The sequence below is a fragment of the Penicillium nucicola genome, assembly GCF_028828085.1.
Source record: "Penicillium nucicola strain IBT 29836 chromosome Unknown utg000010l, whole genome shotgun sequence".
Taxonomy (NCBI): Eukaryota; Fungi; Ascomycota; class Eurotiomycetes; order Eurotiales; family Aspergillaceae; genus Penicillium; species Penicillium nucicola.
The window spans coordinates 1,492,410-1,507,980 of record NW_026643134.1 but is presented as its reverse complement, the minus strand read 5'-3'; the positions used below and the strand labels follow the sequence as shown (position 1 = coordinate 1,507,980).

Sequence of the window (15,571 nt, the reverse complement as noted above, 5' to 3'; positions counted from 1 at the left end):
AAGTAAAAGGCTTTATACAATCCATCTTTCTCACGGGAAAGCAAACTGTTATCACTTCTCTTCATCATATTCATCTTTCGCTCCTTGATCTAACATCTTTTTGTGTTTCATCTGTCGACATGTATACTCCTGCTATCCTACTTCACTTCTAGTACAAGTATCATTTGCGATGGAATGTCTTATTTGTCATTTCGCTTTTCCCTGGTCCAACCAACCCACTGCATTCCAAATCATGATTTTTTTTCCTCCTCTTTCTGTTTATGAACTTGAACGAAAGGCTTTCGCCGCGTTCACATTGCTATTTGCCTGCCTTCTATTTTTCTTGGGATACCTGATTTGATGTGGCGCTCTGTTTTAGCTGTATGTGTACGTGTGTATTAGTTGCTCGATGGATTGATACTTTTTGTATCACCTCTTGTCTGCCATCGGCCAATGTACGAGGAGCTTCTATTCAGCATTACCGATCGCTTGGAGGGATATCCTTTCTGGTTGCGACCTAGTAATCGTGTGTACGTATGTTGGAACTAAGCAGAACCTCGGGTCACGGGTTCAAGTTACCTTCTAGTCTTACTTCGATCAAGTTGAGGGAGGATGCCTACATGGTAGTGAATTCATCAGTGATGTGAGTGATAGGTTGTCTTTTGGAACACAACGCCATGATCAAATTGAAGCTATATTTACATGGGAGATAAGGTAAGGAAATGAGACTAGGTAATGGAAAAGGCACAGTACAGCGTAGAACCCAACGCTATTCTAGATGTAAATGCAAAGACAACCGAGAAGAGAAGACAAACATTATGACCGAAGAAGAGGGCCGTGGAATTCGGCATGAAGACTGAATGGCATGCCGATCATGGAGTATTCCCCTGAATTTCCTCGGAAGCAGCCTGGTCCTCTGCGGGAGCAGTATCCTTTTCTTCTCCCGTTTCTTGAGGGGGTGTATCCTCGGATTTCTTTTCTGTCTCTTTTGGCTGGACTGGAGAAGCGACGACAGAGCCCGGTCGAGACTTTTCAGCTTCCAACGAAGCTTCAGGGAACACCTCAACGAAAAGGTCTGGCAGGAAGCGGCCTAGGCGCTTACGGGTCTCCACCCAGATTTCCTCCTTGCTTGGGTCTTGCGATGGCGAGACTAGGTAGCCTCCATCGGCCATGACAAGGAGGATATTTTTCAAGCTTTCGGGAACTGCTTCTTCCTGTGAAGTTGAATAAAACATGTTAGATCAGCCGTGAAGAAATAAGAGGAACATAGGATACAAGTAGACTTACTAGACTATCGCCTTGACCACTGTTCATCATGCGATCGAGGATGTCCAGAATCTTGAGCCAGAGAGGAAGCATGCCTGTCCTGTTGGGAAGTTGATCAAGGAAGCGTAGGAAGATCTTGCAGACTAGAGTTGCAGCCTGGAATCGGGTCTCACTCATGCCGACGGGATCAGAGTGGTAGACCTCTGGCTTCAGGAGAAGCAACACCAACGGGAACAAAACTTCATCGAAGATACCAGCCCACTCATTGTCATCGCTCGAAATCAGCTCGGCTGATAGAAGAGACCTCTGTAGCGTGGAGATAGCATGGTGACGGATATCGCGACATGGGTTGATACATTGGCTGGTTAGTGACTGGAAAATGGGAGACCAGTAGGCAGCCCAAGCTATTATTTTTTTCATGTTAGTTCATTCCAAGCACGTCCCAGAAGCTCATATTTACCTTCCGTTTCCTCGAGATGGGATTGCTTGATCAGGGCTGGTACCCGGCCGGTCAAGTGGTAGATCAGGCCGATTGCCCTAACACCCCGGGTAACAACTTGGTTTTCACTGCGCAAGTAAGCATAAGAAACGATAGAGCATGAAGCTATGACATACCTTGACTTGGATTTCGTGCCCTTGTTGCGGCGTGCTTGGGCATCTCTGTGTCGCTCCTCGATGGATCCCACACGGCCAGCACTGACAAAGTCGTTTGCCAGGCTGACTACGAACTCGTAGTTGTCAGCAGTGACAATGTCAGGCATTGACTCAATAATGCTTTGGAGAAGATCAAAAACGAGAGGGGCGACCGCCTCATGCTGGTGGAGGCGTTGCAGGATTGACCAGAAGTCGGGGGAGATTGTGATTTCATTTCGGAGGAGACCGGTGTGGCTAATACACCTTGTTAGACCCTTCACGGTTGGAGTCGCAACAGTCTCGAGGATATCCTGGTCGAATCCAGAGATGGCATGAAGCACGACAGGGACTCGCATGAAATGTTGATCCTGGACAATGGTCAGTCAGAAAAAGACCGAGCTGACAATTTCTAGGCAGTACTTACATGGCTCAGTCGCAGAAGGTTGAGAAGATAAGAAACAACGCGGGACACCGTTAGTGGGTGAAGGTTCTTTGCATCGCGCACCAGTGTTTGGAGGGTCGTGGCTAGGTTTTCACCAAGAACCTCCAGAGTCTTGTCATCACGAAGAGCGAGCACGGTGGCTAACTCCAAGGCAAAGATCATCGAGGGGTCATATTTAGGCGAGTTAGGGTCCGCTCTGTTGCTTAACATTCTTGATGTAGGCGATGGGCGTTCCGGCTTCACGACAATAACTGCCGGTGCATTTTCCTCTGGTAGCTGAGATAGCAAAGCCTCCATAAGTACCTCCAATGAAGAAAGAGGGAGAGATCTTCAAGCTCGGTTAGTATAATGAACACATTATTAGTAGCAAAACCGGTTCTACTCACTTGAGATTCGAGAGAATTTCGGGTATCGAGCACGCCGTCACACAATCCACAGTGCACAGCGTGTTGTCAAGTTCTTCGTCTGAAGGCTCTGGAGGGTCATCTGCTGCATAGCTTGAAAGATAAGATGTGAATGCCGAGAGAAGTCCCGAATCGTGGCTGCGTCCATCCCGGTCAACCACCTGTGATGGAGGCTGCAAGGGGATTGGTGAAATGTCAAGTTCGGATGTGAGTTCAGCATCGAAGGGCGGGGTGAGTGAGTTGATAAACAAATTGCTCAAGATGCGAATAACTTGTTCCCATCCTTCTTTGACAGCAACCTCGTTGCCCGACAGGACTCGGAAAAGTACCACTGTTGCCAATTGAGCTCTGAAATCCCTGCCAAACTTGACGGCAAGCTCGCTGACCATCACACTCTTTTGGCCTACCTGGACCTCGGTGTTGAGGGCTGTGCTTGGAGGCTTAGCAGTTGCCAGAGTGCTGATCGATGCGAGTGAGAACACAATGCGGTCGAAGGCCTCAGTGAGACCATATCGAGCAGCGATCTGGGCACACTGATCGAACCCATTGACAACGCGTGAATACACGGCATCGTCCGAGGCAGACATGAACACATATGAAAGAGTCGCAATCACTGGTTTCCACGTAGCTTCGAACATTTCGGCGTCGAACACGTTGGTCTCGCCAGTTATCGTCTCGCCGGTAGATGATGATTTCAGCAACAATTCCTTCCAAGCATAATCAAACGCATGCTTGTTTTCGTGCTCGTCGGGCAGGATAATCTCGTTATTCTTGATGGAATCATAGATCTCCTGTAAGAATTCCTCTGTAAAATCTCCACCGCCGTTAACACCTCGTAGGTTCCTGGCGAAACTGGTGAAGGTCATGCGGTTTTGTGACTTGACATTAGGGTTGTAGAGATCTGTGTTCAGCATGATGATGGCGTAGGTCAAGATGTAAAGTGCATCCTTATCGGCAATACCATCGGGTTTCACTTTTTCCATGTAGTGCTCTGCAAAAATCGTGACGATTCGTTCGATAAGTGGCGACTCGCCGGGAAGACGGAACGAACTGAGAAGCTCCCGAAGTGCCTCTACCGCATTGCGTCCCGCAAAGTCAAGAAGATCCACGAAAGCACCCAAAATCTCCTCGTTGTCACGCTTGGAGATGTACTCTCCGAGGACCTTCTTGGACAACCGTGAGGTTCCCTTCAGGAAGCGCGCGACCAATATTGGGTTCTTGGGGTCCTTGATAACACCATGACTGGCAAGGAAGGCAATTCCCTTCTTGGGTTCTTCATTGAAAATTTGGGCGCCCTTGATAATGACCTTCTTGGTCTGGCGTTGACTCTTCAGGCGCTCTTTCGGTGGGTAGTCCCCTTGGACTGGTTCTTCATCTAATCGGTCGTGAATGAACTGCACATAGCCCAAGAGAGCATCCAGGCACAGCGGAGGTACGTTTGTGGTGCTCCAAGTTGCAGAGTCTGGGAAAGCATTCCGAGAAAGTAATCCGATCATGTCCTCGCACAAATCGGCTCGGTCCACTTCGCAGTCGTAGTTGACAAACAATTCAACCATGAAGCTAGGTATCCGAGACAAAACGCCAATACTTTCTACCATGGCTTCTCGGGCTTCAGGCCTTCTGGAGCCACCTTCCAGTCCCAGCTTTTGTCGGTCCCTGACGGGAACGGGTGTAGATCTGCCACTGTTCGCCTGTGATGCCGGTTGCTTGACGAGTTTTGGTGATTGCGGAATACCTTCATACAGGGAGGGGTCAATCCCAGGTTCGCGAGGGATCTCCACACGAGGGTGAAGACATGCCACAAGGTATGAAATGTAAAGCTCTTGCTGTAGTTTCAATACGGGTCTGCAGGTAGACAGCAATGTACCAGCAACGCGCAAGGAACTTGTGAGAATGGCGATCTGTTCAGACCTGACCAATTGGAAGAGGTATCGACACAGATCATCTCTGGCCAAAACGGCCAGACTGGGGTGCCGAGCAATTGAGGGCCCGGCTACCTCCAAGGCAACATCAATAATTCGAAGCGCCATCACTCTCATTGCATCAGTGTGTTGCCGGTTGTGGGGATCCAACAGATCAATCAGCACACGGAACAGTTCTCTTATTGAAGGCAGGGAGTACGGTTGAACTTCGACTTCGGGATCATCATGCGGGCTTGGTGGTGCAGCCGCAGCCCCGTTGTTGCTTCCCTGCTCTGGCGATCCTTCGCGACTTGTGCTGGGTCTGTCGACTGCCGCTGTGTCTGCGCTGATGGCGGATAGGTGCTGGGATGTGACAGTATCCCCATTGACAGATGGGTCCATCTTGAGGCGAGATAGTGGGTCCGTTTTGGTGTCTTCGCCCGCAAATGGGTCCGGTCCTGCGGGCATACCTTGATCAAGATGCGACAGCCGCATGAAGATCACTTGGCACATTTTCACCATTGCCATTTCAGCAGATCTCCGAAGCACCTCTGACAAACGACCTTGACAGCACATACTCAATCCGGTCTCCATCATCTCACAGACACTTTCGTCGCCCAAAAGCTCGCCCTCAGGTCGGGAAAGCACGCCTTCCATCAACTTGAGGATCCGCAAGAGGACAATCTCGTCCGCTGAGGAGTCGCTCGCTTCAAATCGACAGTGTGTAATCGCGGCGGACAGTAGTTGCATCGCCATGGAGAGTCGAGGGGAGTCTGGATTGATAATGTTGTAGGAGAAGAACTTGGTGATGGCGACCAAGGCGAGGGAGGTAATTGCGGCGGAGGTCGAAGAGGAGCGGACAACTTGTAAGAATGGATGAAGGAGCGCCGGGGTATCAAAGGTTCGGATATCTTTGCATCCTTTCAGATCGCTCCGTAACCGGGTGAATGCTGATATTAACGGGTTATCCTGCATGCTCTTCCCTTTCTTGCCTCGAAGGCCCCACCGATTGGCCAACGCATGATCGTCATCATTGGGGGCCGATTGGGTGCTTCTGCGAGGGCTCGGGGGAGCAGAGGTATCCCGTTCATAGACTCGAGAGGCTCCATTACCGCCCAAGATGGCGGAGACGGAGGAGTGAGCCCAGCGGGCATGCTTGCGCATGGACGAGGTGACGGTGATACATTCAGTGGTCACCAAAGCCACCGGGTCGATGGCAATGGAAAGGTTCGAATCCATGGTGGGATCTTGCATCACAAGAGATGGGGACACCATGTTGGAGGTCGGAACAAAACAGCTGGTCTCTCATCATACTGCTGCTTGCCTGTTCGAGGTTAGCGTCTTCCCCGCCTGCTCACCGCCTACACCAGGGGCAAGTTACCGTACATACTATACTGTATGCATTCTAGCATTTTCATTGGCCAAGCATGGTCCCACTGAGGGTAACCTGGTATTCTCCGGTATTGGCCTGCATCCATGGATGGGATTCACCTTGTTGACACGACACGATAACGGGAGTTCTATAGTTGGGCCGATTGAGCCTCCTTATCTGAGGCTGTGTCTAGTAGACTTTTTGCAAGATGTTCTCTTGTTGTACGGTGCACGATTCAGATCGCCGTGTATCTTCTGCCTCTGGATCGATATATTTTCCGAGTAAACAAAGATCAATTTGAAATCGGAGATTATGTTTCAAATCGCTCTATCCAACCTGTCCAAGGTATAATTGCATTGTGTGTGTATGACCTAGAACATCCTCCTTCTATGGAACGTGCAAGAATTAAGCTCGTGTATCGGAAACGAAAGAAGCAAATAAGAGTGCAAGTGATGAAACCCATGTGCTCGAGATGTGACTGGTCACACTCCTTGCGGCGGTTGGGGATAACACTGCCAGCGTTGGCCGGACAGTAACAACAACAGCAACAATAAAAACAACGATGAAGCCCAAGCCCAAAAGGAAATCTAGAAAATCTCAGCTCCACCACATTCTCTTAGCAGGGCGCTAATACCCGCAATCGGGCTATCGTGATATCAACCCACCGCTTCTCTCCCCGCCAAAACAAACTCCCCTCAATCTCACTATCTCTGTTTGGCCTCCCACCTTCCCTTTTCTTTCCTTGCTTGACCTGTCAGTTCTCATGAATTGACTGGTGACTTCCCTATCCCTCAGCTTCCATGGAGGGGAGCGCGATCACGAGCGCATCAATCATAGGATAATCCTATATCGCGAACTGTCACTCCCTTGGCCCGAAAACAAATCCTCTCGTTAACACCTTGACGCCACTGTACTGCCTTTCTATCGCTACTCGCTACTCGCTACTCGTTATTCGTTACTCGTTACGTCGCGCCTGCTACGCCCATCGGCGCATTCCATTTGTTTATCGCGCATAGCGCCTTCTCAGCTTGCACTTGCACGTTCACACGTGAATCTCTCACCATGGCGACGATCGCACCTCCCTCGAGTCCTACCTTTGCAGATTTGCCTCTCGAACAACTTAGCCTTTATCATGTCGTCGACTCATGTTTATCGTCCATACTCGTGTTATACGGTGCCGTCTCGACCGCCAATGCGACTGTCAGCAGCTCGCGCATTCAAGCCCATATCTTCACCCCAGCCGGCTTTCAGAGTTACCCGAGAATTACAGTCTCCCCTGCTGCTCCCGTATATGCGGCGGTGAAACACCTACCCCGCGACAAACAAGGTGACGAAGTGTGTCGTGGATTGGCTGTCAGCATGTTGAGATACTTTGCCGAGCTGTCGGAGCCCGTCAAAAATCGACTGACCGGAGTGGCTCGTGCGGGACGGACTGTAAGGCCCCCAAAGATGTTTGACGAGATGCACGCCGCAGATTTGGCCAACCGGATGGTCAGAGTGGATGACCCGTTGGAGATCATTCGAGATATTCGCAGCGCATATCAAGAACGTAAAGTTCCATGGATCGATATCGATGTTGTGCTTCCTGCAGATTCTATACAGCCATCCAAGCGACGCGAGAGCGCGGGATCTGATATGGATGCTACCCAGGACCCACAGTACGGACCATACACACCACTCATTGAGGCATTGGGGGATCCGATGTTCTTGCCAACATCTCGATTGAAGCGAGCGCCCTCTCAACCCACCAATGTCAGCAAATCGCGGACCTTTGCCAGAAGTCAGAAAGAAGCTCTACGTCTGACTATGTGTGAACTTGTTGATACCGAGGAACGATACGTTGCCAAGCTGTATTCTCTTGTTCATGAAGTTGCGGATGAATTCCGGCAAAAGGCTCATGAGAGACGCCCATCAAGCACCAGTCCTTCTGAAGAAGCTTTGGCGGAATTGTTCCCACCATGCCTGAACGAAATTTTGAATGTGAACCTTGGCTTCCTTGATGTTATTCGACAAGTACTCGATGAAACAGAGAAAGAAGCCATTACAGATATTGGCCAGGACACGGAGCTTCCTCCAACACGAGGACGATCAAGGGAGACCAGAGATGCCCTTGGAGCTGTGGCATTTGCCAAGGCTCTACTCGAATGGCTTCCCCGATTTTCCGATCCATACAAAGAGTACATGCGCGCGCACACCGGTTTCACTCAGATTTTGAATTCTTTCATGAAGGACAAGAATTCAAGCTTTTCAAGGAGAGTATATGAAACCGGGGAGCAAAGATTGCGTTCTTTACTGATGGAGCCCGTTCAACGACTTCCCCGGTACAGTCTCCTTATCGATACCATGACAGGCAGCTTGCCCTTGGTACATCCTGCTGTGCGAACTCTGTTGAAAGCGCGAGACATCGTGAAGGATATCTGTGCATTGGATAACGACTCTCCTTCCAGCCATGCGCAAGGCCTAGAGCGTCTGAGAGAGCTTTTGAATGGATGGCCGGTCAAAACTTTCCCCGAAGGTCGCTTGATCACGGCAGTCGATTTCAACGAAATAACTCCTCCATACGCCCTGGATAGTCAGGCACCTGGACCTAGTGCAGGGATTATGCTTCTTTATAAGAACTGCCTTGTTCTTCTGGCAAAGCCTGCTGAAAGCAGAGCCACAGCACGTGCCTTGTTGGCTGACATTGACAATGCAGCCTCACCAACCGGTGATAACTCCTTGTCTCTACCCCAATCCGAACTTCAGGTGGTTAAAGTGTTGGAATTTCACAAGTTTCGATGTATGCAATCCACATGCGGTCGTATTTTGTTTGTTTTGCCATTTGCAACCAAGACCAAACCAGCCGATATCAACACACCATCAGACCTACTTGCGCTGGAGTTGACAGCCATGTATGAAGGAAAAGCCAATCGCTTGATAGAAGAGATTTCAAAAGCGAAGATTGAAGGTCGATTTCCGGAAAGCGAACGAGAAGGTGGAAAGTGGTCGCTAAGGAGCCCCACTAGTTTGGCTAGCAATGTCGGGATTCTGGCCTGTGTGTGTGAGGATGGTCAAAGTCCTACGCTCGGCCAGGATTACTCTTCTCAAATACGAGTTGTGTTCGATACAACCAGGGCTGTCTGTGCTCAAATCTTGAAAAGCACTAATCTGGAGGTCGTCATATCGATCTCTCCTCCGAATGGCGACCAGTATAGATTGGACATCGAGACTGTGATTGGCTCTGGATCGACCGATCTGATCACGGTAGATACTTTTGTTCCCACTCTCTCACGTCGCCTTCAATACCTTTTGTCGCCATTACACAGCCCTCGAAATCCGGTATTAACGGAGCCACTGATTCATTCCAATTTCGAAACCCTTCGGTATATTGCCAGCTGCTTGGTCACACAAGTCAAATCTTCTCGAGGATTCCGTCCACCGTCGCCAACCAAGCTCATTTCCAATCTCTTGGGAGGTAGTCGTGATAATGTTCCAACACTGAAAGGACCCAGTTCAGCAACCTTGACTGGCGAATTTCCGAAAATGCTTCCACCAAGAGGCCAATTGTCACGATCAAACACATTACCTTCCTCGATTCCTGGCAAAGAGAAGGACAAGGAGAAAGAGAAGGAAAAAGACGAAAGCACCAATCAAATCTCGGTTGTTGGTTCTTCTGATTCTCGGGGACTAGATGCCCAGTTCAGCTCACTGGAACAAACCTTTGCCGCTTATGTTCTTTCTCTGCAATCTAGAAGTGGAAATATCCTGGGCCGAATGCTTCGTGCTAGAGATAATGCCGACCGGGCACCAGTCAATGAGCTATACAACATTTTGCTGGAAGACCCAAGCAGAATCCAGGCTGCCGCTGAAGTGCCCGTCGATACATTGTTTGTTGCGTTTGAGACTTTCCTGGCAAACGCATGGAAAAGAAGTATGGGCCCTGTTTTGAGCTCCTCGTCTTTGACATGGGTCCAGGACCAATTCGACAGCATGATCCCACGCGACTTTAACGACCAGTTTCACAGATTTCTTTCCGAAATGAGCCCCCAAAATAGACGCGCGCTTGCTGCAATCATTCGTTTGCTTGCTGAGCTACTCGATGCATCAGGTAACGACGGGGATCGTGGGGCTCTGACTATGGCATTTGCCGAGGTAATCACCGAAGACGGAGATCCTATCAACCACGTTTCTCTTTTGGATCGATTGGTCGATGACTTTGACAATCTCTTCGAAGACTTTATCCCCGGTGGGACTTCAGTGGAAGGAACCCTGACGGTCAATCAATCGAAAAATTCGCACGGCAATACTGGGTCCGTTGGCTCTAATTCCTCTTCTTTCCGTAAACGATTTGGCTTCTTGCACAAGGACAGCTCAAAGAGTGAGAAGGGCGAGAAGAGTGAAAAGGTCGAGAAGAATGAAGGAGAAGGCAAGGTTGCTTCGATTCTACGCACATTGAGCAAGAAACAAAGCCCAGCGGGTTCCGAGCCCAATACCCCCAAGGGTTCCTTGATCCGTTCCAAGTCGACCGACGTGGACGCTCGGCTGGGATTCCTTCGTCCTACATCCCGTGATCGCCCCTACGGTTTTGCATCCGAAGAAACTATCTCAAGACCCGGCACTGGCTATGAAAAGCCCCCGTCTTTGTCCTCTGTCCGAGGAATCTCCGATGATGGTGTGCCGAGAGTTCGCAGGAAGCGCCACAGCTCACTTTCAGACCTCAGACCAAATACAGCATCCTCGGAATCATCCAACGTGTCTCCCACTCAGCAACTTCGCCCGGTGACGCCTTCTAGCCGCTCTCGTGGAGAAATTGTTACCCCCACCAGGCAGCCCAGACCACAGAGCAGCTATATTCCAACATCGCCTGCGCGTGGAAAGTCACCGGCAAAAGCTGGGTCACCAGTGCGATTAGGATCGCCCATTCGCAGAATGTCGCCCAATCGACCTACTACACCCAGCCGGAAGGAAAACATTGATCCTAAGTCACCCTACACAGAGCGAACATCCAAGTCCCGAGGTAGTGTTTCGGAATCACCTGCCGACGAAAACAGGCGATCTCGTGCGTCTGGTATACCCCAACGGACGCCGGGCCTTCGAGAGCGACCTTCAACCAACGGCTCGGATAGTAGACGGCCACAGTCTTCATCTTCTTCGCAGAAGCCGAAACCGCGGATGCAGAGTCCACAAAAGGTTCGTTTTTTGGCTTTCGCTATCTAATAATTCCATTCCACTAACACCGGTATAGCTACGCGATCGTGTGCAGCAGGAGAAGAAGGACCAATCATCCTCTCAATCAGGCTTTAAAGATGAGCTCACAGCACTTGGCGACGAGCTCAGATCTTTCTCGTTTGCACCAACAACACAGCTCAACTTGGATTTCAGTATGGAGCGTACAAACAGCTGTGCCTCTATTGATAACCGTGCGGCGCTTGAAGCTCGCATGCGCACCCTGGAATCCCGATTTGATATGCTAAGCGGAGAGTACAATGGTCGCACATCTGCGCTTGAGAGAGATCTGGAGTCGTCATTGATCCTCAGCGAGCGACGCGTGAAGAAACTCGACGAGCTTTACCGCGAAGCCAGCGCCGAGAACGAAGCACTTTACGATCGATTCAATACAGAACTCAGCAAGATTGCCAAAGACGTCCGCTCAGGAAACGGCGAGGACTCCTTGAAATCCCAGCTGGCGAGTGCTCTAGATGAGATCAACCGGGTGAAGAAGGAAAACTTCAGATTGAGACGAGAAGTTGGAGGTCTTCGTGCCCAGCAAGCCGCTACTGCTCTGGTCAAGGCCAGTGATCAATGACCGTGTTCATGACGAAGGTTTTCCATTCCTTTCCCTCATTCCTTTCCACAACACATGCACTTATCAAACCCTATCATATTTATTCTTTCCTTTCACCTTGTATTTTGATACTCCACAAACCTTCCTTTCAGTTCCTTTCCTTACAAAACACCTTCATTTGCATATCATATCCATGATTCTTTCTTATCTGTATTCATTCAAATTCTTGTCACCCCCATACTAGCCTATCCGCACAGATGGCCTTTGATAATACATGCATAGCTCAGGAGATCAAGTTATTACAGGGCTTGCTTTTTGTTTGTCTAACTGTCGTTGTTATGTAAGTGTACACTAAGCGTCTTCGGTGTCTTCAAGGGGCCAGCCCATCAGGCGTAGCGCCTCTGTGTCAATCCTTTTGTACATCCATTGCCATTTCAATTTCCAGTGCTTTCCACAATGCAACAATTCCACTTCCTTGCGAGAGTCATATTCCGCTGCATGGTTCTGCAACCGACGATCTAGGGTAGGTAGGGCCAAAGGCTGGAAATCCATCTGGTCCAACGAATACCCTTTAGATCCACCCTCCACCTTCCCCAAAAGAGGAAGCGTAAAGCGCATCGAAGCCGGTACTTGATTTGCCAGTAATGCACGCGTTTGTTCCCAGAATTTCAATTCCGTCGCATCAACAACGCGTTCGCTCTTCGGCCCCGTCCCTTCAGCGGCTTTACGCATCCGTTGTATATCACTTTGTTGGAATGGTCGCAGACAAATGTCAAGATTTGGCGATTTTCTCAATCCCCGGATGTCTGCCGTTGAATGACTAGGCTCGAGACTAAATCGCAGCCAGTATCGATTATCCCATAAGCTCCATGGTGTGAATTCGCCCCGTGGCGGGACGTAGAGCCGTTTGACTGGATCCCGACCTTTCATGAAGGGTTGGCGGGACAGTAGCCATATATTGTGGTTTTCTTCGTTGGTGAGCGGTTGGAAGAGGACACCGCCCAAGGTAAAGGCTTGTTTCTTGGGTTCGCCATCATTGGGAGTGGAAGTTGTGGCCGTCGCTTGAGGGACTTCTGTGTCAGGGAAAATGCGGGAAACCATTGGTTCGTAGCTTCGCAGTGCGAAATGATTATCTGGGAATGGAGAGACCAGCTCCGTGATGCGGCGCAGGACGAGAGTTTGAATTTGTCTGGTTTGGAATGGTGATAGGGAAGCGATTTGGGGGTCGATGGATTCGAGACTTGGGGTTAGGAATTGGATTACTGCTGATCCGGCCCCGGGGTTGAAATCCAGTAATCGGCATTGGGATAAGAGGAGGGAGTTGGAGAGTTCTTTTGAGTCTTCGAGGAGGTCTTGGCTGGAGCGGATTAGGGAGAGGATAGATTGGGATTGGAGGGCTCGAGGTAGAGAGTTGGATGATACGAGGCTGCGGATGGCGTTGCGGGGGGTGAGAGTTGGATCGAAGTTTGTAGGGTCTGAGACGTATGGAACTCGGTTCTTGCGGCATGTTTCAACCAGACTGGTCTTTGGGAAGGAGAGGAGAGGGCGACAGAGGAATATACCGCCGCTTGCGATGTATGAAGTTGTAGGGCTGATATATGATGCAGTGTTGTTGTACTCTGACTTAGGGCTTTCAGAGTTCGATTTAGGGCTTTTATCGGGGAATGAAATCGTTCCTTGACTTCGCCCAATAAAACGTATCTTGGTTTCAGGGATATCTTCGGGTTTGAAAGGCATTGAAAGAATTGACCCACTCTCAGAAACCCCATAAAGACCATGGCATTCTGGGATTCGAGCCACTTCAGGAATGCCGCCAAGACCCAGTCCTCTTGCACCTGAGGAAAGCCGCCAGATTGTGGTCTCGACGTTATCGTCTTGATGATGACCTAAAAGAAGTGTTCCAATACGGAATCTCTGGCAGGCTGAGCCAAGGGCTTGGAACCGGAGTCGTCGGGCATGAGTCTCAAAAGCAGACGGCATAGGAATAGATGCCTCTGATTTGGAGGCTTTCTGGTTCTTGCCAGTAGTGTACTTAGACCAGTCCAGGCTTAAGATATGGGTTTTGATATCTGAGAGAAGAATCAGCTGGTGTTGCGCAAAGGAAGACATGAAATTGTACCCATATCACGAAGCCAACCAGCCACTTTTTGGGCTTCATCGGTACTTTCTGGGCGAGCACGATGATCAACTACAAATGCGGTCACGGAAATTGCTCCAGATATCTCAGGTGATTGCTCCAGCTGTTTACACAGGTACGCTAGAGCCATGGAATCAGCGCCACCGCTGACAGCGATTCCTATAATTCCACATCAGCAATGTACAACTGAATGAGAGTTTTGCATTCCAGGGGCTCACCAATTCTTCGTGGAAGCTGCAGAACATCTTTGTCATCAACGGCTCCTTTCTTATAGTCGACATTTCCCGGCTTGAGGCGAACCCGTCGCGACCCAGACCATGCTTGCTGAAAGCATCGCTGGAACAGAAACGGCGATATTGATATGTTACCTGATGCCATATCTACTCTCTCCCTGGAAAAGAGCTTTTTTTTTTCAATGGCAATACATGTCTATCAAGCTGTAACTCGTGTCGCGTGTAGGTGAATTATATCGTCGGCCCGGGAAATTGATTTTCCCGCGACCGAGACCGGCCTTGCGCGAGCATAGCCTGGGCAAGTAGCGTCACGACTGATCAATAGTCTGTTAGATAACATGGATTGGTGGCTTATAAAGTCGGCGTAGAAAGAAGAAAAGATGTTTAGAAGAACCCCAGTACAGTGACTTATATTTTCCTGCTATGGCGTCGACGTAGAGAGATATATATAACTCCGGGAAAACCTAGTATGCGAAGCAGCAACTTATTCCAGGATTTTCATTGAAAAATGCAGTGATCTGAAGATTGAGTCAATTATTATATCAGCTAGAGATGTGTTTTATATCCCAGGACAATCCGGAAACGCAGCCAAATAAGCACCCTCAATCTCACGTCCCATACCTCCAACGCCTTCAAAAATCAAAGCCGACTTCATAGATCTTACCAGTATTTCCACACCATGCCGCAACTCCTCAGTCAGCCTTTCAAGATCGGAAATTTCTGACGCAGGACTCGGTCTATTAAGAAGATGATAACACGTCGCAAGCCGATCCGTTGCCATACAGGCGCGAAGCCGGTGCAATAACATAAGAAGAGCATAACAGCCCTGCATAGCTGAGCATGCAAAGAAAGGAATAATCCTTGGATACTTGACAGACCCAAATGATGAATCATGTCCGCCCGTGGCTTGTCTGTCAAGGTTAAGCGGAGACGGAAGAGAGCGGAATATCGAGGCTATCGCAATTGAAGACTTAAGACAAATGCTTGAAGATTCTTGTTCCGTGAAGGGAAAGGGATTTTCACTGTCTGTTGCCCATTTCGGTGTGCACATATTAGGCGAGAAGCCGTGGCTGTTGATTGATGTGAGATCGCAGTATTTGTCTAGAAAGAGTGGGATATCCATGAAGGCTCGGAATCGATGAAGCCGTACACGAGCACTATAAATGTAAGCTGGTGTACATATTTGAAGAAAGAAGGGATCACTCACGTATGGATGAACAGACGGCTGATCATCCACATTGTTTGAGCCACAGATGCTTCGGGTGTCTCGTCAAACGTGGCCAATAGGTGACGGTCTGCCTCGGTCATCAGAGATACAATCTTGGCGTCCAATCGCTGTATTCGACCGCTGAAGTCGGTAATGTCGGTCGTTTCATCCACACGTTCGATATTCTGCATCATTTTGTTGGCTTCGAAGAGAGCTTCTTGTATTTTCATAAA

The 15,571-nt window shown here is 49.5% G+C and overlaps 4 protein-coding genes across 4 annotated transcripts; 1 reads left to right on the top strand and 3 right to left on the bottom strand.

Annotated features, from left to right (window-relative positions):
- Positions 1–851: 851 nt before the first annotated feature.
- Positions 852–5,900, bottom strand: N7511_009127 (uncharacterized protein; the record flags this gene model as incomplete). Its single annotated transcript, XM_057131504.1, has 6 exons — positions 852–1,193; positions 1,267–1,649; positions 1,706–1,812; positions 1,861–2,246; positions 2,303–2,648; positions 2,707–5,900. The coding sequence occupies 6 exons, from the start codon at positions 5,898–5,900 to the stop codon at positions 852–854; spliced, it is 4,758 nt and encodes a 1,585-aa protein (XP_056979492.1).
- A 1,159-nt stretch (positions 5,901–7,059) lies between these two features.
- On the top strand, positions 7,060–11,782 carry N7511_009126 (putative Rho guanyl nucleotide exchange factor; the record flags this gene model as incomplete). Its single annotated transcript, XM_057131503.1, has 2 exons — positions 7,060–11,166; positions 11,222–11,782. The coding sequence occupies 2 exons, from the start codon at positions 7,060–7,062 to the stop codon at positions 11,780–11,782; spliced, it is 4,668 nt and encodes a 1,555-aa protein (XP_056979491.1).
- A 330-nt stretch (positions 11,783–12,112) lies between these two features.
- N7511_009125 (tRNA lysidine(34) synthetase) lies at positions 12,113–14,276 on the bottom strand (the record flags this gene model as incomplete). The annotated part of the gene is made up of 3 exons (XM_057131502.1): positions 12,113–13,830; positions 13,881–14,057; positions 14,117–14,276. 3 exons carry the CDS (start codon positions 14,274–14,276, stop codon positions 12,113–12,115), a joined length of 2,055 nt encoding a protein of 684 aa, XP_056979490.1.
- A 414-nt stretch (positions 14,277–14,690) lies between these two features.
- On the bottom strand, positions 14,691–15,532 carry N7511_009124 (uncharacterized protein; the record flags this gene model as incomplete). Its single annotated transcript, XM_057131501.1, has 2 exons — positions 14,691–15,288; positions 15,339–15,532. 2 exons carry the CDS (start codon positions 15,530–15,532, stop codon positions 14,691–14,693), a joined length of 792 nt encoding a protein of 263 aa, XP_056979489.1.
- Between the last annotated feature and the right edge of the window lie 39 nt (positions 15,533–15,571).